The following is a 12,662-nucleotide window of genomic DNA, read 5'->3' as shown; positions in this document are numbered from 1 at the left end:
TGAAGCAACTGTGCTAACCACTGTGCTGCCGTGCACCCACTATGTCTGCAGCAACCTCTTTCAACACTCTATGATGTAGAATATCAGGTCCTTCGATTTATCAACCTTCAATCCCATTAAGTTTGACAATATAACTGTCTTGCTAATATTAATTATGAAGTGAAAATGAAAATCGCTTATTGTCACAAGTAGGCTTCAATGAAGTTACTGTGAAAAGCCCCTTAGTTACTGTGAAAAGAATTAGCTTCACTTCCGGGAGATTTCTTGTATCTTCCTTCATGAAGATACACACAAAATAACTATTTAGCTTATCTGCCGTTCTCTAGTCCCTATTATAAATTTTCCAGACTCTGGAATGGACCCCATTTGTCTTAGCTAAACATTTCCTTTTTAATGTACCCACAGAAGCTTTTCCAGTCTGTTTTGATGTTGTTTGCTAGTCTACATTCATATTCTATTCTTTTCTTTATTATTTTCATTGCCCTCTTTTCCTCTTTTAAAATCCTCCCAACCCTCAGGTTTAATCCTATTTCTGGCAATTTTATCGACAATTTCTTTTAATCTTCTACAATCCTGAACTTCCTTTGTTAGCCACGGTTGAAAGATGTGAGTGCGTTGGAGACAGTGCAGAAAAAAATGAGTGGGAATATTTCCAGGGATGAGGAACTTTGGCTGTGCCGGTAGATTGGCGAAGTTGGGAATATCCTGTATCTCTGAGATATTTACAGAAAACCAACTGGTCCTGGTTATGTTCTCGATCCAACATGCCCCTAAATGTTTGGCAAGGAGTGACAAGCAGAGTTGTGCTCTGTGCTCCTGTCATTGTCTGCAGAAATATAGATGAGAGACCCTGGTGCCTGCACCATGCCGAGCTCCAGGTCTTTTAGCTGTTAAACACTGGAGTCGGCATATTCGGTTTACAGAAGAATCTCTGCACTAATATCTGTTTATTTAGCTGACGTGCTCAAATAACTATTTATTTCTTCATTGATGCAGGTCTTTGGCAAATATGTCCATCACCTTTGGACAGGTGAGTCCTTTTATCCACGTTTATCACCTGCCCAATAAACCCGATTCCACCAGCTCCCCATTGTTGATACAACCAGACTTAACAACACATCCTCCCTCAACACCTTCGCTATCCAGCACCTTTATCTCCGCCAGTACCCACCTAGTCCTGCTAGCACCTCCTGCCCACTCCCCCGCACCTCCCGCCAACACCCCCACCCCTGCCAGCACCTCCTGCCCACTCCCCCACCCCTGTCAGCACCTCAGGCATGATAGAGGAGGAGGTAAAAGAGCTGGAGGAATTGCATTATTGATTAGGGAGAACATCACGGCAGTACTCTGGGATGGTGTGTTAGTCGGTTCCTCAAATTAAGCCATATGGATGGAACTTAATAACAAATAGGGGATGATCACGTTGCTGGGACTGTACTAGAGGCCCCCAAACAGCCAGGGAGAGATTGCAGGGCAGATATGGAGGCAATTCTCTGAGAATTGTAAGAAACGTAATAATAGTCGGGGATTTCAACTTGCCCAATATTAACTGGGAGAGCCAGAGTGTGAATGGTTTAGAGGGGGTGGAAATCTCAAAATGCATCCAGGAGAGCTTTTTATGCCAATACACAGAAAGTCCTAGAAGGTGGTGCTGGATCTAGTTTTAGGGAATGAAGCTGGGGAGGTGGATGAAGTTTCAGCAAGGGAGCATTTTGGAAACAGTGACCATAACTCAGCAGAATTTTAATTAGTTATGGAAAGGGATAAAGATAGACCAGAAATTAAGGTTCTGAATTGGGGGAGGGCCAATTTGGACAAAATAAGACAGGATCTGTCCAAAGTTAACTGGGAGCAGCTACTTGTAGGAAAATCTACATCAGAGCAATGGGATTCATTCAAAAAGGAAATAGAGAGAGTGCAGGGCCAACATGTCCCCGTGATAGTGAAGGGTGAGAGCAACAAGTCCAGAGAACCCTGGATGTCAATCGAAATCCAGGGTCAGATAAGGAACCAAAGGGAAGCTTATGGCGGATACCAACGGCTCAAATCAGCGCAAGTCCCAAAGGGGTATAGAAAGTGCAGGGGGTTACGTACGAAGGAAATTCGGAGAGTGAAGAGGGGGCATGAAAATACAGTGGTGGGTAAAATAAAGAAAAATCCAACGGTGTTTTATAAGTATATTAAGGGCAGGAGGTTGACCGGGGTAAGAGTGGGGTCCATGAGGGACCAACGTGGCAATTTGTGTGTGAGGATATGGGTGAGGTTTTAAATAAGTACTTTGCATCTGCGTTTACTATGGAGAAGGATGATGTGGGTATAGAAATCAGGGAGGCGCATTGTGATTTACTTGAACGACTTATCATTGAGAGGGAGGAGGTGTTAACAGTTTTAACGGGCCTAAAAGTGGATAAATCCCTGGGGCCAGATGAGATGTTTCCCAGGTTGCTATGGGACGTGAGGGAGGAGATTGCAGCGGCTCTGCCTAAATATTTTGAATCTTCTCTGGCCAGAGGTGCCAGAAGACTGGAGGGCTGCTAATGTGATGCCATTATTCAAGAAGGGACGAACCAGGACATTACAGGTCAGTGAGTCTATCTTCAGTGATAGGGAAAGTATTGGAAATAATTCTGAGGGACAGATTAATCTCCACTTCGAGAGGCAAGGATAGTCAGCGTGGTTTTGTCAAAGAGAGATCATGTCTTACAAGTTTGATTGAATTTTTTGAGGAGGTGTCGAGGTGTGTAGATGAGGGTAGTGTGGTTGATCTAGTCTACATGGACTTTAATAAGGCTTTTGACATAAATCTCCATGGGAGATTAATGACGAAGATAGGAGCCCATGGGAACCTGGGCAATTTGGAAAACTGGCTCAGTGGCAGGAGGCAGAGGCGATGGTTGAAGTTGTTCTTGTGACTGGAAGCCTGTGTCCAGTGGTGTTCCGCAGGGATCGGTGCGGGGCCTCTTGCTGTTTGTAGTGGACATTAATGACCTAGACGGGAATGTAGGAGGTATGATAAGAAAGTTGGCAGATGACACAAAAATTGGTGGTGTGGTGAATATTGAGCAAGGCCTTGTGCCAGGGTCCCAGGTTCGATTCCCGGCTTGGGTCACTGTCTGTGCGGAGTCTGCACGTTCTCCCCGTGTCTGCGTGGGTTTCCTCCGGGTGCTCCGGTTTCCTCCCACAAGTCCTGAAAGTTGTGCTTGTTCGGTGAATTGGACATTCTGAATTCTCCCTCTGTGTACCCAAACAGGCACCGGAGTGTGGCGACTAGGGGATTTTCGCAGTAACTTCATTGCAGTGTTAATGTCAGCCTACTTGTGACAATAATAAAGATGATTATTTATAGATACAGGCGGGCTGGTTAGATGGGCAGAAGAATGGCAAATGGAATTTAATCATGAAAAATGTGACAAAACAAGGCAAGGGAACATATATAGGAAATGCCGAGGATCAGAGGGTCCTTGGTGTGGATGGTCACAGATCTCTGAAGACAACAGGATAGGTAGATAAGGTGGTTAAGGAGGCCTATGTGATTCTTGCCTTTATTAATCGAGATGTTGAATATAAGAGCAGGGAGGTTATGCTGGAGCTGTATAAAATGCTGGTTCGGCCCCAGCTGGAGCACCGTATACAGTTCTGGTCACCACACTATAGGAAGGAAGTGATTGCAGTGTAGAGGGTGCAGAGGAGATTCACCGGGATGTTGCCTGGGCTGGGGCGTTTCAGCTATCAAGAGACTGAATAGACTCTTGTTTTTTCGCTGGAGTAGGAAAGGCTGAGTGGCGGGGGACCAGATTGAGGTGCATAAAATGATGAGGGACATACATAGGATGGGCAGGAAGGTATTTTTCTTCTTAGTAGAGGGGGCATAGAAGGGGGTATAGAGGAGATTTCAGGAAAAACTTTTTTACCCAGAGGGGGCGGGAGTCTGGGACTCGCTGCCTGAAAGGGGGGTGGAGGCAGAGACCCTCATAACATTTAAGAAGTATTTAGATAAACACTTGAAATGCCTCAGCAGACAAGGCTGTGGACCACGGAAAATAGGATTAGAAAAGTTCGGTGCTTGATGGTCGGTGCAGACACAATGAGGCAGAGGGGCTCTTCCGGGCTGTAAAACTCTACAACTCAGTGACTTCCACCCCCCACCCCTAACCGTGCCAGCACCCCCCCACCCCTAACCGTGCCAGCACCCCCCCCACCCCCACCCCTAACCGTGCCAGCACCCCCCCACCCCTAACCGTGCCAGCACCCCCCCATCCCCCCACCCCTAACCGTGCCAGCACCCCCCCATCCCCCCACCCCTAACCGTGCCAGCACCCCCCCCACCCCTAACCGTGCTAGCACCACCCACCCCTAACCGTGCCAGCACTACCCCCCCACCCCTAACCGTGCCAGCACCCCCCACCCCTAACCGTGCCAGCACCCCCCCCACCCCTAACCGTGCCAGCACCCCCCACCCCTAACCGTGCCAGCACTACCCCCCCACCCCTAACCGTGCCAGCACCCCCCCCACCCCTAACCGTGCCAGCACCCCCCCCACCCCTAACCGTGCCAGCACCCCCCACCCCTAACCGTGCCAGCACCCCCCCCCACCCCCACCCCTAACCGTGCCAGCACCCCCCCACCCCTAACCGTGCCAGCACCACCCCCCCACGCCTAACCGTGCCCACACCACCCCCCCACGCCTAACCGTGCCCACACCACCCCCCCACCCCTAACCGTGCCAGCACCCCCCCACCCCTAACCGTGCCCACCCCCCCCACCCCTAACCGTGCCAGCACCCCCCACCCCTAACCGTGCCAGCACCCCCCCCACCCGAACCGTGCCAGCACCCCCCCACCCCTAACCGTGCCAGCACCCCCCACCCCTAACCGTGCCCGCACCTCCCCCACCCCTAACCGTGCCAGCACCAACCCCCCACCCCTAACCGTGCCCGCACCTCCCCCCCACCCCTAACCGTGCCAGCACCCCCCACCCCTAACCGTGCCCGCACCTCCCCCACCCCTAACCGTGCCAGCAACCCCCCCCTAACCGTGCCAGCACCAACCCCCCCACCCTTAACTGTGCCAGCAACGCCCCCACCCCTAACCGTGCCAGCACCCCCCACCCCTAACCGTGCCCGCACCTCCCCCACCCCTAACCGTGCCAGCACCAACCCCCCCACCCTTAACTGTGCCAGCAACGCCCCCACCCCTAACCGTGCCAGCACCCCCCACCCCTAACCGTGCCAGCACCCCCCCACCCCTAACCGTGCCAGCACCCCCCCACCCCTAACCGTGCCAGCAACGCCACCCCACCCCTAACCGTGCCAGCACCCCCACCCTTAACTGTGCCAGCAACGCCCCCCCACCCCTAACCGTGCCAGCAACCCCCCACCCCTAACCGTGCCAGCAACGCCCCCCCACCCCTAACCGTGCCAGCACCCCCCCACCCCTAACCGTGCCAGCACCAACCCCCACCCCTAACCGTGCCAGCAACGCCACCCCACCTCTAACCGTGCCAGCACTCCCACCCTTAACTGTGCCAGCAACGCCCCCCCACCCCTAACCGTGCCAGCAACCCCCCACCCCTAACCATGCCAGCAACGCCCCCCCACCCCTAACCGTGCCAGCGCCCCCCCACCCCTAACCGTGCCAGCACCCCCCCACCCCTAACCGTGCCAGCACCAACCCCCACCCCTAACCGTGCCAGCAACGCCACCCCACCTCTAACCGTGCCAGCACTCCCACCCTTAACTGTGCCAGCAACGCCCCCCCACCCCTAACCGTGCCAGCAACCCCCCACCCCTAACCATGCCAGCAACGCCCCCCCACCCCTAACCGTGCCAGCGCCCCCCCACCCCTAACCGTGCCAGCAACGCCCCCCCACCCCTAACCGTGCCAGCGCCCCCCCACCCCTAACCGTGCCAGCAACGCCCCCCCACCCCTAACCGTGCCAGCAACGCCCCCCACCCCTAACCGTGCCAGCAACGCCACCCCACCCCTAACTGTGCCAGCACCCCCCCCACCCCTAACCGTGTCAGCACCACCCCCACCCCTAACCGTGCCAGCACCCCCCCACCCCTAACCGTGCCAGCAACGCCCCCCACCCCTAACCGTGCCAGCACCCCCCCACCCCGAACCGTGCCAGCACCCCCCACTCCTTCAGCACCTCCTCCCCCCCCCTCACCCCTTCAGCACCTCCTCCCCCCTACCCCTTCAGCACCTCCTGCCCCCCTCACCCCTTCAGCACCTCCTGCCCCCCCAACCCTTCAGCACCTCCTGCCCCCCCCCACCTCTTCAGCACCTCCTCCCCCCCTCACCCCTTCAGCACCTCCTGCCCCCCCTTCAGCACCTCCTGCCCCCCTCACCCCTTCAGCACCTCCTGCCCCCCCAACCCTTCAGCACCTCCTGCCCCCCCCACCTCTTCAGCACCTCCTCCCCCCCTCACCCCTTCAGCACCTCCTGCCCCCCCTTCAGCACCTCCTCCCCCCCTCACCCCTTCAGCACCTCCTGCCCCCTTCAGCACCTCCTGCCCCCCTCACCCCTTCAGCACCTCCTGTCCCCTCACCCCTTAAGCACCTCCTGTCCCCTCACCCCTTCACCTCCTGTCCACTCTTTTACCCCCACCTACACCTCCCTCTATTCTATTACCCCTGCCAAACCCTCCCACCGCACCGCCACCTGTATATCTCTGAACATTCCCCGGTGTGTGAATGAGATTTTGTCTGCGTGTCGGGTTGGTGTGTGTGAACCCACTCGGCGGCTGTGATCACTGTGACTGTAAACAGCCCTCTCTCTCTCTCTCTGTCTTTACCAGATTATCCGCGGGATGACCTCTGGAAGCCGAGTGTTTGAGTTCATGACGCTGGAACCGACAATCCCAGTGAAAGGTGGCCTCCAGATCCCACAGCATGCCCTAGCTGGGATGGTGCAGTTCCACAATATTATTTTCAGGTATGTCAGAGCCAGATGAATCCGACAGTCTATGTACGTTGTGATGAGACAGCGAGCCTCCAGGGTAGGGAAAGGGTAAAAACAGCCACACACCCTCGCTTGATCAATCACAAAGCAAGTTCTTGCTTCAGGTTGTTAACTAGTTCATGGAAAATGTGATGTGCCATGGAACAACCTGTCCGAGGCTCATAAATCCCCCTCAGCATTGCCTGCTCCCCACCTTACCCAAAACCAGGCTCACCGTGCGAGTTGAGAAGGTGCACAGCGACATGGACGTGAAACTTCGGCAATGCAATAGAAATGCAGGGTTCTAATTGGAGAGTGACATTGACATGTGACAGCATTGTGCGGTGTGACAGAAAAAACGTTCTGCACAGTATCAACCTCCCTCAACATTGTCCCCACAATCACTCCCAAAATCCTGCAACACCCTCCCTAACAGCACAGTGGATGTACATACACCACATGGACTGCGACGGTTCCGAGAATGTGGCTCACCACCACCTTCTCAAGGGCACTTATGGATGAGCTTCAATCAGGCTTTGGACAAGTTCCCACATGGGTGACTCATCGAGAAAGTAAGAGGCCCTGGGAACCTGGGCAATTTGGCAAACTGGCTTTGTGGCAGGAGGCGGGGGCGATGGTTGAAGGTTGTTTTTGTGACTGGAAGCCTGTGTCCAGTGGTGTTCCACTGGGATCGGTGCTGGGCCCCTGGCTGTCTGTAGTGTATATTAATGATCTAAATGGGAATGTATGGAGTATGATCAGTAAGCTTGGAGATGACACAAGAATTGGTGTGGTAAATAGCGAGGAGGAAAGCCTTCGATTACAGGGCTGGTCAGATGGGCACAGCAGTGGCAAGTGGAATTGAACGCTGAAAAGTGTGAGGTGATGCATTCTGGGAGGACAAACCAGGCAAAGGCATACACAATGAATGATAGGGTGCTAGGCAGTACAGAGAACCAGAGGGACCTTGGGGAGCATGTCCATACATCCCTGAAGGCAGCAAGACAAGTAAATAATAATCTTTATTGTCACAAGTAGGCTTACATTAACACTGCAATGAAGTTACTGTGAAAATCCCCTCATCGCCACATTCCGGCGCCTGTTCGGGTACACAGAGGGAGAATTCAGAATGTCCAATTCACCTGACAGCACATCTTTCAGGACTTGTGGGAGGAAACCGGAGCCCCCGGAGGAAACCCACGCACACACAGGGAGAACCACAGACAGTGACCGAAGCCGGGAATCGAACCTGGAACCCTGCCGCTGTGAAGCCACAGTGCTAACCACTGCTGATGTGATTGCACTGGAGAGGGTGCAGAGGAGATTCACCAGAGAGATGCTGATTAGGCTGGGGTTGTTTTCCTTAGAGCAGAGAGGCTGAGGAGGACCTGATTGAGGTATACAAAATTATGAGAGACATTAATAGGGTAGATAGTGTTGCTGATTTTCTCCTTGGTTCAATTGCTCCGTTTTATTACCTTTGCTCTCGAGTCGCCAGGTATCTTTCTGATACCGCCACGAGGTTCAAGTCCAAGTAATGATCAATAACCCAATACACGACTTCCGGTTGCGGCGATGCCTAGCTAAGCTGCACGTTTCGGCGGCTCCAGCTCCAACGGACCTTCGGGCTCTTTTAAGAGCCCCAACGGGAAATTTTTGGGCGACGCAACCCGGTGTGGGGGTGAGTGAATAGGGAGTCGTCCCCCCCCAACGAAAGAGGAAAATATCGGCGGCGGCGGCTGCAGCGCGAGGTATCGTCAACCAAAGGGACAGAAAGGGAGAAGACAGAAGATGGCGGCGGAGAAAGCCCAGGCGACATGGGGGCCCGAGCAAGACGAATTTCTGAGACGGTGTGTGGAGCTACTAAAGAGGGAGGTGCTGACCCCGATGCTACAGGCAATTGAGGGGCTCAAGGAGGCACAAAGGACCCAGGAGACAGAGCTCCGCGTGGTGGAGCAGAAGGTGACGGATAATGAGGACGAGATCCTGGGCCTGGCGGTCAAAACACAGACGCACGAGGCCCTCCATAAAAAGTGCATTGAAAGGATTGAGGCCCTAGAAAACAGAGCGCGAAGGAAGAACCTTTGGATACTGGGTCTCCCTGAAGGAATGGAAGGAGCGGACTGTGGAGCTTATGTAAGTACGATGCTAAGCTCATTGATCGGAGCTGAGGCCCCTACGGGCCCCTTGGAGGTGGAGTGGGCACATCGGATCCCGGCGAGAAGACCAAAAGCGGGAGAACCACCCAGGGCGACAATCGTGCGATTTCACCGCCTTAAAGATAGAGAAGAGGTCCTGAGATGGGCTAAAAAGGTGCGGAGTAGCAGATGGGAGAATGCAGTGGTACGGGTGTACCAGGATTGGAGTGCGGAGGTGGCAAGAAGGAGGGCGAGTTTTAACCGAGCCAAGGAGGTGTTACACAAAAAGGTGAAGTTCGGGATGCTGCAGCCGGCACGACTATGGGTCACGTACCAGGAGAGACACCATTATTTCGATACGGCGGAAGAAGCATGGACCTTTATTAAAGAGGAGAAATTGGATCGGAACTGAGGGACTGATACTGTAGGGAATGTTATTTTTTTTTTTATTAAATATTTTATTGAAAATTTTTGGTCAACCAACACAGTACATTGTGCATCCTTTACACAATATTATAACAACACAAATAACAATGACCTATTTTATAAACAAAAAATGAATAAATAATAAATAACAAAAATGAAAACTAGCCCTAATTGGCAACTGCCTTGTCACAAGTAACACTCTCCAAAAATATAATTTAACAGTCCAATATATAATTATCTGTAGCAACGACCTATACATATTATACAGTATATATTAACAACCCTGAGAGTCCTTCCGGTTCCTCCTTTCCCCCCCCCCCCCCCCCCCCCACCCCGATCCTGGGCTGCTGCTGCTGCCTTCTTTTTCCCATTCCATCTATCTTTCTGCGAGGTATTCGACGAACGGTTGCCACCGCCTGGTGAACCCTTGAGCCGACCCCCTTAGGACGAACTTAATCCGCTCTAGCTTTATAAACCCCGCCATGTCATTTATCCAGGTCTCCACCCCCGGGGGCTTGGCTTCTTTCCACATTAGCAATATCCTGCGCCGGGCTACTAGGGACGCAAAGGCCAAAACATCGGCCTCTCTCGCCTCCTGCACTCCCGGCTCTTGTGCAACCCCAAATATAGCCAACCCCCAGCTTGGTTCGACCCGGACTCCTACTACTTTTGAAAGCACCTTTGTCACCCCCATCCAAAACCTCTGTAGTGCCGGGCATGACCAAAACATATGGGTATGATTCGCTGGGCTTCTCGAGCACCTCGCACACCTATCCTCCACCCCAAAAAATTTACTGAGCCGTGCTCCAGTCATATGTGCCCTGTGTAATACCTTAAACTGAATCAGGCTTAGCCTGGCACACGAGGACGACGAGTTTACCCTGCTTAGGGCATCTGCCCACAGCCCCTCCTCGATCTCCTCCCCCAGCTCTTCTTCCCATTTCCCTTTTAGTTCATCTACCATAGTCTCCCCTTCGTCCCTCATTTCCCTATATATATCTGACACCTTACCATCCCCCACCCATGTCTTTGAGATCACTCTGTCCTGCACCTCTTGTGTCGGGAGCTGCGGGAATTCCCTCACCTGTTGCCTCGCAAAAGCCCTCAGTTGCATATACCTGAATGCATTCCCTTGGGGCAACCCATATTTCTCGGTCAGCGCTCCCAGACTCGCGAACTTCCCATCCACAAACAGATCTTTCAGTTGCGTTATTCCTGCTCTTTGCCACATTCCATATCCCCCATCCATTCCCCCCGGGGAAACCTATGGTTGTTTCTTATCGGGGACCCCCCCAAGGCTCCAGTCTTTCCCCTATGCCGTCTCCACTGTCCCCAAATCTTCAGTGTAGCCACCACCACCGGGCTTGTGGTGTAGTTCCTCGGTGAGAACGGCAATGGGGCTGTCACCATAGCCTGTAGGCTAGTCCCCCTACAGGACGCCCTCTCTAATCTCTTCCACGCCGCTCCCTCCTCCTCTCCCATCCACTTACTCACCATTGAAATATTAGCGGCCCAATAATACTCACTTAGGCTCGGTAGTGCCAGCCCCCCCCTATCCCTGCTACGCTGTAAGAATCCCTTCCTCACTCTCGGGGTCTTCCCGGCCCACACAAAACCCATGATGCTCTTTTCAATCCTTTCAAAAAAAAGCCTTCGTGATCACCACCGGGAGGCACTGAAACACAAAGAGGAATCTCGGGAGGACCACCATCTTAACCGCCTGCACCCTCCCTGCCATTGACAGGGATACCATATCCCATCTCTTGAAATCCTCCTCCATCTGTTCCACCAACCGCGTTAAATTTAACCTATGCAATGTGCCCCAATTCTTAGCTATCTGGATCCCCAGGTAACGAAAGTCCCTTGTTACCTTCCTCAGCGGTAGGTCCTCTATTTCTCTACTCTGCTCCCCTGGATGCACCACAAACAACTCACTTTTCCCCATGTTCAATTTATACCCTGAAAAATCCCCAAACTCCCCAAGTATCCGCATTATTTCTGGCATCCCCTCCGCCGGGTCCGCCACGTATAGTAGCAAATCGTCCGCATACAAAGATACCCGGTGCTCTTCTCCTCCCCTAAGTACTCCCCTCCACTTCTTGGAACCCCTCAACGCTATCGCCAGGGGCTCAATCGCCAGTGCAAACAATAATGGGGACAGAGGGCATCCCTGCCTTGTCCCTCTATGGAGCCGAAAATATGCAGATCCCCGTCCATTCGTGACCACGCTCGCCACTGGGGCCCTATACAACAGCTGCACCCATCTAACATACCCCTCTCCAAAACCAAATCTCCTCAACACCTCCCACAAATAATCCCACTCCACTCTATCAAATGCTTTCTCGGCATCCATCGCCACTACTATCTCCGTTTCTCCCTCTGGTGGGGCCATTATCATTACCCCTAACAACCTCCGTATATTCGTGTTCAGCTGTCTCCCCTTCACAAACCCAGTTTGGTTCTCGTGGACCACCCCCGGGACACATTCCTCTATTCTCATTGCCATTACCTTGGCCAGGACCTTGGCATCTACATTTAGGAGGGAAATAGGTCTATAGGACCCGCATTGTAGCGGGTCCTTTTCCTTCTTTAAGAGAAGCGATATCGTTGCTTCAGACATAGTCGGGGGCAGTTGTCCCCTTTCCTTTGCCTCATTAAAGGTCCTCGTCAGTACCGGGGCGAGCAAGTCCACATATTTTCTATAGAATTCGACTGGGAATCCATCCGGTCCCGGGGCCTTTCCCGCCTGCATGCTCCTAATTCCTTTCACCACTTCTTCTACCTCGATCTGTGCTCCCAGTCCCACCCTTTCCTGCTCTTCCACCTTGGGAAATTCCAGCCGATCCAAGAAGCCCATCATTCTCTCCCTCCCATCCGGGGGTTGAGCTTCATATACTTTTTTATAAAATGTCTTGAACACTCCATTCACTCTCTCCGCTCCCCGCTCCATCTCTCCTTCCTCATCCCTCACTCCCCCTATTTCCCTCGCTGCTCCCCTTTTCCTCAATTGGTGTGCCAGCAACCTGCTCGCCTTCTCCCCATATTCGTACTGTACACCCTGTGCCTTCCTCCATTGTGCCTCTGCAGTGCCTGTAGTCAGCAAGTCAAATTCTACATGTAGCCTTTGCCTTTCCCTGTACAGTCCCTCCTCCGGTGC

At 53.1% G+C, this 12,662-nt stretch overlaps 1 protein-coding gene across 1 annotated transcript in view; it reads left to right on the top strand.

Moving 5' to 3' along the window:
• Positions 1-12,662, top strand: part of abcb8 (ATP-binding cassette, sub-family B (MDR/TAP), member 8) — a 166,597-nt gene that overhangs the window by 73,314 nt on the left and 80,621 nt on the right. The window contains exons 10-11 of the mRNA XM_072468563.1: positions 997-1,030; positions 6,799-6,935. Coding sequence (XP_072324664.1) covers positions 997-1,030; positions 6,799-6,935 — 171 coding nt within the window. The remainder of the gene's footprint in view (positions 1-996; positions 1,031-6,798; positions 6,936-12,662) is intronic.

The sequence above is a fragment of the Scyliorhinus torazame genome, chromosome 11, assembly GCF_047496885.1.
Source record: "Scyliorhinus torazame isolate Kashiwa2021f chromosome 11, sScyTor2.1, whole genome shotgun sequence".
NCBI classification, from domain to species: Eukaryota; Metazoa; Chordata; class Chondrichthyes; order Carcharhiniformes; family Scyliorhinidae; genus Scyliorhinus; species Scyliorhinus torazame.
This window is presented reverse-complemented; position numbering and strand designations above follow the sequence as displayed.